This window comes from Primulina tabacum, chromosome 1 (genome assembly GCF_025594145.1).
Source record: "Primulina tabacum isolate GXHZ01 chromosome 1, ASM2559414v2, whole genome shotgun sequence".
NCBI classification, from domain to species: domain Eukaryota; kingdom Viridiplantae; phylum Streptophyta; class Magnoliopsida; order Lamiales; family Gesneriaceae; genus Primulina; species Primulina tabacum.
Genome location: NC_134550.1, coordinates 2,757,417 through 2,770,893, shown reverse-complemented (window position 1 = coordinate 2,770,893; position 13,477 = coordinate 2,757,417). Strand labels below are relative to the sequence as shown.

The 13,477-nt window shown below is 35.9% G+C and overlaps 1 protein-coding gene across 3 annotated transcripts; it reads left to right on the top strand.

Annotated features, from left to right (window-relative positions):
* Positions 1-6,211: 6,211 nt before the first annotated feature.
* LOC142510755 (uncharacterized) lies at positions 6,212-11,850 on the top strand. Of its 3 annotated transcripts, none has more exons than XM_075619628.1 (10): positions 6,221-6,408; positions 6,644-6,698; positions 8,127-8,257; positions 8,358-8,415; positions 8,509-8,643; positions 8,749-9,351; positions 9,478-9,621; positions 9,691-9,819; positions 10,556-10,597; positions 11,108-11,850. In XM_075619628.1, the coding sequence occupies exons 3-10, from the start codon at positions 8,148-8,150 to the stop codon at positions 11,717-11,719; spliced, it is 1,833 nt and encodes a 610-aa protein (XP_075475743.1). In that variant the 5' UTR covers positions 6,221-6,408; positions 6,644-6,698; positions 8,127-8,147; the 3' UTR covers positions 11,720-11,850. The 3 variants fall into 3 exon arrangements, with proteins under 3 accessions (XP_075475741.1, XP_075475743.1, XP_075475746.1); XM_075619631.1 differs by having other exon boundaries at positions 6,560-6,698; XM_075619626.1 differs by lacking the exon at positions 6,644-6,698 and having other exon boundaries at positions 6,212-6,408.
* Positions 11,851-13,477: the final 1,627 nt, after the last annotated feature.

The window sequence follows — 13,477 nt, the reverse complement described above, 5'->3', positions numbered from 1 at the left end:
CATTACGTGTTTTTATACTGCCTCGTTAAAAACCTTACTAGGAAAAACCCATTTGGGATAAAAACCATAGTAAGGGAAAAAGAGTGCAGTCACGTAAACTCCCCCTCATGTTGACACGAACAATTCTTCACAAATTTCGTAGATTGCGCATCCCAATATTATATATGTGCTTTCTGAATATTGACGTAGGAAGTGCCTTTGTGAAGAGATCTGATGAGTTTTCACTTGATTGAATGTGACGAACATCAATATATTTATTCTTCTCTAGCTCCTTAGTGAATGCGAAGAACTTAGGAGGAATATGTTTAGTTCTGTCGCTTTTTATTTATCCTTCTTTCATTTGAGCAGCATTCAGCATTATCTTCATATAGTATCACAGGCTTCTCATCAGATGATAATCCGCATGAAATTTGGATATGTTGGGTCATTGATTTTAACCACACACATTCACGACTTGCTTCATGTAGTGCAATAATCTCGGCATGATTTGATGAAGTTGTTACGAGCGTTTGTTTCTGAGAACGCCAAGATATTGCAGTGCCTCCCGAGTAAATACATATCCAGTTTGGGAACGTGCCTTGTGTGGATCAGATAAGTATCCAGCATCAGCATAACCAATTATACTTGGATTAGCATCTTTTGAATACAAAAGTCTCAAGTCTGTCGTTCATCGTAGATAACGGAATATATGTTTAATTCCGTTCCAGTGTCTCTTTGTTGGATATGTGCTAAATCTTGCCAACAGATTCACGGCAAAAGATATATCAGGCCTTGTACAATTTGTAAGGTACATAAGGGCACCGATGACACTTAGATATGGTACTTCTGGACCAAGAATATCTTCATCATCTTCACATGGACGGAATGGATCCTTTTCTATGTTTAATGATCTAACAACCATTGGAGTACTTAAAGGATTTGCTTTATCCATATTAAAACGTTTAAGGATCTTCTCTGTATAATTTGTCTGGTGAACAAACATTGCACATTCTTTTTGTTCAATTTGTAAACCCAGACAATACTTGGTTTTTCCAAGATCCTTCATTTCAAATTCTTCCTTCAAGTATGACACAACTTCTTGAATTTCTTTATTCGTTCCAATGATGTTTAAATCATCAACATATACAGCAATAATTACGCATCCGGATGTTGTTTTCTTAATGAAAACACAAGGGCATATTGAATTATTTACATATCCCTTTTTCATCAAGTGATCACTTAGTCGATTATACCACATTCGACCTGATTGCTTTAACCCATATAATGATCTTTGTAATTTCACAGAATAACATTCCCTGGGTTTTGAACTTTGTGCTTCAGGCATCTTAAATCCTTCAGGGATTTTCATATATATATTACTATCAAGTGATCCATATAAGTAAGCTGTAACAACATCCATAAGACGCATTTCTAAATTTTCAGATACCGCCAAGCTAATCAAATACCGAAACGTAATTGCATCCATCACAGGAGAATACGTTTCTTCATAATCAATTCCAGGCCTTTGAGAAAAACCTTGTGCAACAAGTCGAGCTTTATATCTTACTATTTCATTTTTCTCATTTCGCTTTCGAATAAAAACTCATTTGTATCCAACAGGTTTTACACCTTCAGGTGTAAGGACTATAGGTCCAAAAACATTACGTTTATTTAGCGAATTTAATTCAACCTGGATGGCATCTTTCCATTTTATCCAATCCTGCCGATTTTTACATTCACCAAAAGATTTTGGTTCATGATCTTCGTTATCATTTATGATGTCGATTGCCACATTATAAGAAAATATATCATCAATTTCATCTATATCTTTTCGGTTCCATATTTTTCCAGTATTAATATAATTGATAGAGATTTCATGATTCTCGTCAGTTTGTGGTTCTGACAGAACATTTTCATCATCATGTGTTTCTTCAGGAACACCATTCTCTATTTTGTGATCATCATGTGTTTCTTCAGAAACGTCATTCTTTATTTTGTGATCATCGTGTTTCTCTATGAATTTTCTTTTTCGAGGATTTTTATCATTGGAACCGACTGGCCTTCCACGCTTCAGGCGTTTAATGACATCATGAGTATCTTCCATTTGTTTCTTTGGAATTTCAATTCGAGCAGGGGCATTTGCAGCATGTATATATGATTTAGTTACCCCTTTTGTGTCTGCAAATGCATCTGGTATTTGATTTGCTATTCTTTGCAAGTGTACAATTTGTTGTACATCTTTTTCACATTATTTTGTTCTTGGATCCAGATGTAACAATGATGATACATACCATGTAATTTCTTTTTCGGTATGTTTCTGTTCTCCCCCTAACATTGGGAAGATTTCTTCATTAAAATGACAATCAGCAAAACGTGCTGTGAACACGTCGCCTGTCTGAGGTTCAAGATATCGAATGATTGATGGACTATCATAACCAATATAAATTCCAACCTTTCTTTGAGGTCCCATTTTCTTTCGTTGCGGTGGTGCAATAGGCACATACACCATACATCCAAAAATTCTCAGATGAGAAATGTTTGGTTCTTTACCAAATGCAAGCTGCAATGGGGAGTATTTATGATATGCACTTGGTCTGATGCGAATTAATGAAGCAGCGTGTAAAATTGCATGTCCCCATATAGAAATAGGGAGCTTTGTTTTCATAATCATTGGTCTAGCAATCATTTGCAGACGTTTAATCAATGATTCAGCCAATCCATTCTGTGTATGTACATGAGCAACAGGATGCTCAACAATGATTCCCATAGACATACAATAATCATTGAAAGTTTGGGAAGTAAATTCACCAGCATTATCAAGTCTAATTTTCTTGATTGTATAATCGGGAAATTGATTCCTCAATTTTATTATTTGAGCAAGTAATCTTGCAAATGCAACATTTCGAGTTGATAATAAACATACATGTGACCATCTGCTGGAGGCATCAATCAATACCATAAAGTATCTGAATGGTCCACATGGTGGATGGATTGGTCCACAAATATCACCCTGAATACGTTCAAGAAACATTGGTGATTCAGTTTGGATTTTGACTGGTGATGGTCTTATAATAAGTTTTCCAAGAGAACATGCTTTACATTGAAACTTATTATTCTGAAAGATCTTCTGGTCTTTCAGTGGATGACCATGTGTATTTTCTATAATTCTTCACATCATTGTTGAACCAGGATGTCCCAATCGATCATGCCAATTGGTTAATATCGAAGAATTATCAACTACCATGTTTGATTCAATGGGACTTATATGTGTATAATGCAATCCAGTAGGGAGCATTGGTAGTTTTTCAATCACATATTTCTTTCCTGATTTATATGTGATAAGACACATATATTTCTCATTCCCTTCATTCATTGTTTGAGTATCATACCCATGGGAATATATATCATTAAAACTCAACAAATTTCTTTTCGATTGTGGTGAATATAAAGCATCATTGATAAAAAATTTTGTACCATTAGGTAACAAAAATTGTGCTTTACCACATCCTTTAATCAAGTCTACAGGACCTGATATTGTATTCACCGTTGTTTTTGTTGGTTTTAGTTCCAAGAAATATCTTTTATCTCGGAGGATAGTGTGCGTTGTACCACTATCGGGTATGCAAACTTCAGCTTTGCTCATAGCATTTTCCATATTTGAACTTCAAAAAAATATGCAATGAAATAAATTACTTGCAATATATATTTAAATATAACACAAATCATAATTATACAATAAAACATTATTCTATGAAAAATAGATTATTGTACATTTATATTCTACCATTATATTGTTCATTTTCAGAGAAATCGTTGAGAAAATCTGCAGCATCAATATTGTTCATTTCTATCCCACCAACATATTGATCATTTCCAGAGAAATCATTCATAAAATCACCAGCATCAAAATGAGTTGAATCACTCAAACGGTCACTACGTTCAGTGAAGTTGGTCTCCTTTTCTTTCCCCTTTAATGATTCTTTATAAAGTTTACAAAGGTGCTCAGGGGCTCGACAAACTTTGGACCAATGTCCTGGAGTACCACATCTGTAACAAGAACTTTCATATCTTTTTGAGTGCTTCTCATTAACACTTGTATTCTCATGATGCCTTTTCTGTGGATGGTTTGGGACGTTCTTTTGAGATGAGTTATAAAAATAACTATCTCGATTATTTTCAAAACCACGGCCTTGACCACGACCATGGCCAATTCCACGTCCACGTCCACGTCCACGACCTCGACCTCGACCTCGATCTCGACCAAAACCTTGTCTTTGAATTTGATTTTGGTTTCCAGGTTTAAATTCATTTTTACTTACAGCATTTACTTCTGGAAATGCTGTTGATCCAGTGGGTCGGGACTGATGATTTCTCATTAATAGCTCGTTGTTTTTTTCCGCCACAAGAAGACAGGCGATGAGTTCAGAATATCTCGCGAATCCACGTACTCTATATTGTTGCTGTAGAGTAATATTTGATGCATGAAACGTGGAAAATGTTTTTTCAAGCATCTCAGATTCTGTGACCTCATGTCCACAAAATTTTAATTGCGAGATTATTCTATACATCGCCGAATTGTAATCACTGACTTTTTTAAAGTCTTGGAATCTCAATGTATTCCATTCATCCCGGGCGGTCGGAAGTATAACTTCTCTTATATGTTCGAATCTTTCTTTTAATCCCTTCCACAAAGCCATGGGATTTTTTTCAGTCAGATATTCACATTTCAATCCATCGTCGAGATGTCGACGCAAAAATATCATGGCTCTTGCCTTTTCTTGTGACGTGCATATGCCATTTTCTTTAATGGTCTCGCTTAGACCCAATGACTCAAGATGCATTTCTACATCTAGAGTCCATGACATATAATTCTTTCCCGTGATGTCGAGTGCAACAAATTCGAGCTTTGTTAAATTTGACATGGTGGTACTAAAAAAAATTACGATGCATTTTATTAGTTAATAATTATTGCAATACAAAGTAACGGATAAACAACAAGTACAAGTATTTGTAAAAATAAAGAAAACGCACGAGGAGGATATTCTCCGATAAATAAAAGACTCGTGAGTATGATAACCAAAATAATTAAAAATATCCTTGAGAAAGCCATCTTCTTTTTTCTTCGAAAAATTTGATGATGAATAATTTTTAGAGAAGAAGAGAAAGTTGGAGTGATGGAATGTGTTTGTGAGATCATATTTATAGGGCAAAAACTAGCCGTTTTTTACCATTTATGACCGTTGGGGTACAAAAAAAATAAAGGTATGTATTTGTATAATTTTATGGTAATAATATGATATATATATAATATTAGACATGTTTAAATAATTATGTATATCATATCATAATATTATAATGAGTGTCATAATTTATTTTGTTTAAAAACCTTACAGGCTTTTATACTTGTCGTATCCCTTACCGGGAGTGTGGGATGTCGTCTTAACATCCTCCCAGGATTTATAACAAGTTTATGAAAAATTTATTTTTATTATTTCTAATAATAACATTATATTGTATATTAAATAAATACACAATAAATAAATAACAGTAAAATAAATATAATTATTTTTGTTACCTTTTTCTTCTGTTTGGAGCTTGGAAAAGTATGTAGGACTTTTAGAGCTTCGTGCTGATAACGTGTTGTGAAAAAGTAAAAATTTATGGTAAAAAGTAAAAATCTCAAACTCTCAAAATTTACCAAACTACACACTTTATAATATTTTTCTCTCTACTCAATTGTGATTTTCTTCACAAATGAGAGATATATTTATAGGAAATCTTTACAAATAATCCAAAAATAAAATACATCATTACCTACATCATCACACACTAATTTTCAATATTTACAACTCTTATTTTCAACATTCAAATATTCAACATTCAAATATTCAATACTCACATTTTAAATATATTTTTCAACAAAAACCTTATTATTTCTAATTTTTTTTTTCTCATCGTATATTTAACGCTGAGCAAGTGAAAAAGCCAAGAGTCTAATCGGAAAAAATAAATAAAATCAAAGTCAAAATTGATAATATGATTTTCAGGGAGGCCATTTTTAAAAATGTCTTTATTAGTAAAGCAATTTGTGACAATTTAGTAACTTACCCTATTTTATTTTTCCCAAAAACTCCAATTTGTATTTTCATAAAAAAATTACTGAGATTGACACGTGTCAGATGATCACGTGAAAAAGGGTGGCAACCGGCTACACCAGTGGAATAGAACCCCTCCCCGAGGCGAAAGAACAAAATCCCAAAGGTACAACCCTAGAATGCACAAAATCAAAAGCCCAGCCGTGAATACCAAAGAGCGCGGAAAATTTTTCCGATTAATTTCGGAATTCCTAGGAGAAAACCTCTGAGGTCGGGGATTCGCCGTCTTTTATCTGGACGCTGATCTCATCCTCAAAATCCGATGACTACTTTGGTAACTATTTTTCAAACCTTCGCGTTTTTCTTTAATTTCATTTTCATACCTGATACCACTTGCACTTAATTTACTGGAGTGAAGTTTTGTTTGATTTTGGCTAGTTGATTGTTTTATGGCTGATTTTTGTTTTGTATATGACATACAACAGGTAAGCGGCTTCGACATTGATAAATTTGCTGTTATTAATATTCGTTTTATGATTTAATTACTATTTGGTGGTTGCATGTGTTAGAAACTTAGAATTCGATGTGGCGGACTCAGGCGCGGCTGCTCGTAGAGGGAAGATTGTAAGTTTCGGCATTCTCATAACCTAAGCCGCCCCTGTCATTAAGTTTCTAAGGCCTGCTCTTGTACATTCGTGCTATTTTTGAAATGAAATTATATTGGCGGAGATTGAATTGCACTCGTTTAAAGCTGTTATCCACTGTATTGGATTCAATGAGTATCTTTTTTTCCCTCCTTTTTTGGTGTTCCACATATTATGTGTAGCAAAAGTCGGTTGCTTCATGTGAAGAATCATCATCAGTTTGCATTATAAACATTGTAATACCCTTTGCCGTATGGGAATGTGGGGGGAATATGAAATTTTGAATGGAGTTATTTATAATGGGTTTTTCTAACAATTGTAGTGAATCATTTTTGCAAAAACATAATTGATGCGAAACTATTGATAGTGGAGTCAATTGTACACAAACTTGCTTGTGTGCCCAAAAAATAAAAAAATAAAAATCAGGTGGGTCCAGGGCAGGAAAAACATCGTCATGGATACATGCATGCTATGTTTGTGTTGGATGGGATTAAGCCTTTTCACTTCCTCTTTCTGATCCTTGAGGAACAATGTAATTTCATGAATTTTGAAATAGAAACTAGAGAAGTTGGAAATTGCAACCAGTTTATCTTGGCTTGTGTTAGTTGGTTATCGGAAATCAATTTTTAGTGTCTCATGGGTTTATGTTTTCTTGAATAATGGATCCTCCCCTAACTCATTACTTCTTTTGCTTAAAATTGAAAACTTCCATCAACTCAACGAAAGATATGGACAGATTAAGGTGTTCTTAGTCCATATGGGGACTCTAAGTTCCTTACTTGAATGATGTGCATTTAATTTTTTTTTTCAGATTGTTTTTTTTATCTGTTTTGTTCTATACATATTTGTCAAAAGTGTAAGGCGTGTTAAAGCGCTCAGATGTCCTCGAGCTTGAAGTGCAAAGCGAAGCGCACACTTCACGGAATTTAAAACGCAATAAATAAAATATTCTAAAAGGATAAAAAAATCAATTTATTTTAAAAAATATGAACATGAGATATCAAATATTAATCATTATCAATTTTATCTTTCGAGTATCAAATATTAAAACGTGAGGGAAAAAGGCAAAGGCGACGTGGGGCAGAGGTGACGTGGGACATAGACAACAAAATATTAGGGTATTCCCTGCTCTATTTTTTTAATAAATAGAGAAATCATATTTTTAGTGGGCGATTTCTCATCTGTCAGATTTTTTAAATAAAAAACTGTTTTTCTGTTATGCGCGCACGCATCATGGAAGCCGTGCACTTTGGAGTGTACTGAAGCGCTTCACTGTTCGCTTCACTGTGTTTTTTGCGCTTTTGACAACTTTGGTTCTATAAACTGTTGATCATGTGGGTTTCATATTTTTACTGTTTCATGCTTCTCTGAAAAGTGCTCGTATGATGACCTGCCTTTTGAAATTAAGGTACCTAGTGAAGATGATATAATGTCGGTAATGAGAAAGGAACAAGGGCATATGGAGTCAGACGTGGGTAGGAAAAGGAAGAAAAAGCAAGATGGAACACCTCGGCCAGCATGCTCTTGGGTTCATTTTAGGTATTATTGCACTCAATTTAGTTGAGCTGGTATCTTGTGACCTGTTATTTTCATTTTATTTTTTCCCCAGTCAAACTAATGATCCAATGTCATCCTTCAGCCGTGAATTTATTAAGGAGTACACCGCTTCCCATCCCGAATCTTCAGGGTTGAAAGCGGTAATCATATTTTATTAATCTTATATTTTTTAATCTTTTTCTTTATTATTTAGGAAGAATGTTTGAAATTGTGGTAACTGACGATTGTTTCAGGCCACAAAAGCTGCATCAGATGCATGGAAATTGATGACTCCTGAAGATAAAGCAAAATACACTAGCCGTGCTCGTGAAGTTTGGGATAAATACCTGAACACGACACCTGCTCGTGTTCCCAAGCCTAGAAGACAAGTATTTACATCTTTTATTTTTTCAGGCATTTGTATATGCAGAAATTTATCGTAGCCTCGCCCTGGAATCCTCTATGTGGTAGAATTTATGATCTATATCATGCAGACCAAACTTGTCACTAGGTGTTCTCCTGGTCGATTGTTAAACGTGTTGCAGCGGCTCACTCCTGAACAGAAGGCTGCTGTAAATGGAATGCGGTTTGGTAGTATCCTTAATCTCCGATGCCGAACTTTGCGCCGCAGTCTCTGTCTTTGGTTATTGGAGCGCTTCAACACTGTCCGACGCAGCTTGGAGATTTGCGGTGAGCGCATTCCATTAACTCCTCGGGATGTTGAGCTTGTGATGGGGTTGGCATCAAGTGGGAAAGATGTGGTTAACTCTGGACCTGATGACTTAATTGCTGAGTTACGCAAGAAATACAATGCCACAAATCGTGGAATTTCTGTTCGACTCTTAGAGGAGCGTTTGGCAGCTCCAGAAGCTGGAGAGGATTTTAAAAGATCTTTTCTCCTTTATGTATTAGGCACTCTTCTGTGCCCCACAGCGAGGCTGGATGTTAGCCCGTCATTTCTCCACTTTTTGACGAACATGGATGCCATCCATCAATATAACTGGGGTAAATTCTTACTTGATCGGCTAGTCCGAGAGGTAGCACGTTATCGGCAAGGGAAGCAGCGTGCTGTTGGTGGTTGTCTTTTATTTCTTCAGGTGTGACCTAACAAATATTTGGCCAAGTCATTCCCCTAGTGATCTAGCATTAGACAGTATCAATAATAATATATTATAACTAATCATAACGATTATGTGCTTGTATGATCTTTTATTTGTTTACAGCTCTTTTACTATGAGAGCATTGCTGTTGGGGAACCATCTGAACTATCCCCTGCAATCTTTCCATGCTTAGCCTCCTGGGGCGAGGAAGAAATTAGCGAGAGGGAGAAGCATGAGCGAGAGCTTGGTGGTTATGGCTTTGGAGAGGTATATTATATATATGGTATGATGCACTTGGCATTCAATTGGATAACCAACTTCATCCAATTCTTGCAGGTTGTTTGCAAGGAAAGAGGTCTTGGAACGGGAATTCTTGGGTATAGGAACCAAGATGACAGCATTCCATTGGCTATAATGTCACAAGAGGTCGAGCATTTCCCTCTACTTGAACAGGATGAATATCAGGTAAATTATGCCAGAAGTTTGTTTCTTTCTCTGCTATTCCATAGGTTTCTAAGTCGATTATTCACAAGGATCATAGAAGTCTGGATTTTTGTCTTCTTTATGTTTGATTTCGGAATGTACTAAAAGGCTAGTATTGTTTGTGCCTGAGTATCAAAAGGACAAAAATATGTTCCTGTTACCATGTCCAGTTCCGGTCACGTGCTACTGCAGCCTGTAGATACAAGATCTCTTTTCCTTTTCCATTGTCTAATATTTTAATTAGATTTCGTCCTTTACTATATTTTGGAATATGTTGTACCATTCCCATACAATATTGACTGCTACGAGATGTCCCTTCCAATCTTTTTAATGGCTTACAACTAGTCCATATCCCCTTTTCTATGCATGCACTTCTCATGACAAGCTTTTTGGATATGGCCTTTGCACAATTATTTGACTGATTTGATCTCATTAATATCATTGGACTTGTATTTGCTGCAAATCATTTTCTAAATTTTTTTCTGAGATAATTGGTGGACAGTAATCTTGCTTCAAATAAGGGGTATATCTGCATTGCCAAATGCCCAAAATCCATTTGTATGCATTACCCATCAATTTTCTTCAAGTTGCTCGTGGGCTGTGGCTTTATTTTGCGCTGTTGGACATTGTTGTAAAGCATCAAATTTCCATTGGCAATTGCTTTTATTTATCTCTATTTTTAATTAAACCCTGTTGGTGGATTTTTTTCACTATGCAGGATGGGGAAGATCATGTTAACGGGGGAATGATTACAGCAGAGGTAATTAATGATTTCCATTATGTTCATAAATTATTGAAAAATCATATTTCCCTTGTCACTAACAGTTTCTTTTGTAGTTGATGATTGTGATTTCTTGGTGGAACTATAAAATTGTTGTTCCCTTGTTCGTATCAGTTATGTAACGTATAAAGCAATATTGGTTTTAGCCATGAAAGGCTAGATGCCAAATATAAACCTGTTGAAAATGGTGAACGTTTACTTATGCCATGTCCATACTCCTATTACTTCCCATTCTCATCTAATGTCGATTTATGAAAGATTAGCTCTGTAACCTCCCAGCTACTGTGAGCTCAAAGTAGTTGAGTTTTTATCGTAAAAGTTGTGAAAAAAGATGATCTCCCTGAAGGATGTGTTGATGACTTTTCGATTTTTAAAAGCTTTATTTTGACTGAATTGTGCAAACTTTAAAAACTAGCATAATTATATTGGTGAATTGTTTTATGACTGTGTTCCTCATGGAATGAAGAGATAATTGCCATGTTTCTTCAGGAATATATGCCCATCAATGACGAGGGTAACACTATCTGTATGGATATTGAAATTACCGATCCAGTCAAAGCACCCTGCCGAAATGCCCAATATGGTTGTGTAGAAATCGTGGATTATACAAAAAGAAAAGAGCATGAAGATTTCTGTGTTTGCTCCCCTTGTGCTTGCCCTATTCCAAAATGCCATTTCATTGGCTCGTCCAATCAGTTATCAGGACATTTCAGCAGCAAGCACTGGGATTCAGGAAGACGTTTCCAGTATAACAGCCCTTTACCAGTCACCCTAAACAAGAACGAAGCATTCATTGTTCTACAAGCAGAAAAAGACGGTATCCTCTTTCTTCTCAAAAAGGGAATCGAAAGCATCGGTCATACAGTTTTAATTACTTGCATAAGCCCAAGCTCATCTAGGGAACAATATTTATACGATATTGTGGCCGAAAGAGGGAATAGCTGCCTCAGGCTAAAGTCATACACAAACAATTTTCCGGGTAGAATTGAAGGATCTCCCCCCACAGATTTCTTGCTAGTTCCATTTGGCTTTCTAAATCCAAACGGGGGATTAGAGCTAGAGATGTGTATATGGAACTCGATGGATATTGGAGCTGGTTGATATTCGTTGATGTAAAATAGTAATCTTAGCGGCTTTGGATTAGGCATTGTTTTAGCTTGGTTTTCTGTACATCCAGCCAGTTAAAACGAAGCATGCTGAATCAAATCATGCAAAGTAGGGGATTTTCTTCAGATTGCTCTCTTTTCTTTCTGCTTGGTTATCTTTAAAGTTCAATTCCGGCCACATATTGTCACTGGAATTGAAAGTAGAACAATTACATCTTCTGCAGGGCTCACATATGGATGAATGCTGTTTTCACAGACACTAGTTTTTGCATTGTACTTATACCAGCATTTGAACTATTTAACCGGGATGCTAACTGCACTTGTTGGCCGACGAGGTGAGATTTGAGCAAGCGAGATTCTACTTAGATTAAAGGGGTGATCTAAATGAGGTTTCGCGTCCTTTTTTTTTTAAAAAAAAAATCAAATCAAATTGTCATGTGGTTTGAACGATAATTGAGAAATAGTAAATAACAATTTATTTAATTAATTATATTGTTTATAAATTATTAGAACCTTAAGCTAAATATTATGACAAATTTAAATGATGCGATTTGATGTTCTTCTTAAGGGGAAAAAAGGCACTATATATAGTGTGTGATTTATTATTGTTATTTTTAATGATGGTAAAAAATAGAAAAAAAATAGTGTGGTGCAATTAGTTAAGGTGATTAATAAAAAATAATTTGATCCCTAGATGAAATCCGTGGAAATCCGTTTAGGATTTGGATCTTTACTGTGTTGAAAATACATTACCAAGTGTTGTGTACTTTTTATACGAGATGATCACATGATCATCTTGTTTAATCTGACAATTTTTAAATTTATCTCATATGGTACGATGTCCACAAGATGATGACGTGATCATCTCGTGTAAAAAAATACACAGCACCAAATACTGTCTTTTCAACATAGCAGATGATCCAAATCCTAAAGTTTAGGATATCTGCTGCATCTTTTTGGGGAGCCGATTGAGTTTTTTGGGGAGCCGTTGTTGTTTCGTTTGGTAGAAGAGTAGTCGAAGGAAAATAAATTAGGGTTGTAATTTTAATATATTTGAAGGATAATTTATTTAAAATATCCTTAATTTATCTTGTTGACAAAAATTATCTTAAACGTGACACTACTTACATTTCTATATCAACCATTCTTTTTTTATTATTATTTATGTACTTATCTTTCAATAATATAATCTTCCGAAACCAACGTATTAGAGGATTAGACAATGTCCTCCTACTCCCTTTATCTTCTTGCATCCATTTCCCCATTAATTGTTGGATAAATGAATAATGAAGAGTTGTTGAATAGAAAAAGAGAGTGGGAGTTGTCCCACATTGAGAAAATAGCTAAGTGATGTCTCCCTTATAAACTCCAAGTTTGAATAGGGGTTTGGGCCCCTAGGGGTACCAGAAGTTTTTAGAAGGAGAAAGTCGCTGATAGGCTGTGACTTTGTGAAACGCTCGCGCGCGCGTGCTCGTCTCGGGTCGGTGCGGTACAAATTTATTTGAAGAATAAATTTTTCAGTCGCAAATTGATGTACTTGGGCAGAGGTACGCGCGCAAGGGCGCCACATCCCGCGCGGATGCGCGCATGTCACTGGAATTTCGAGCATCAGCCAGAACAGGGCGCGCGGCCTCTACTGTGTGCCGAAGGAGAACAAGGCGCGCGGCCGCGCAGGTTCTCGCGCGGGCGCGCAGACAGTGTGCTGCGCGCGTGTTGTCGCGCGGCTGCGCGCGCAGCGCTGATTCTGAAAGCA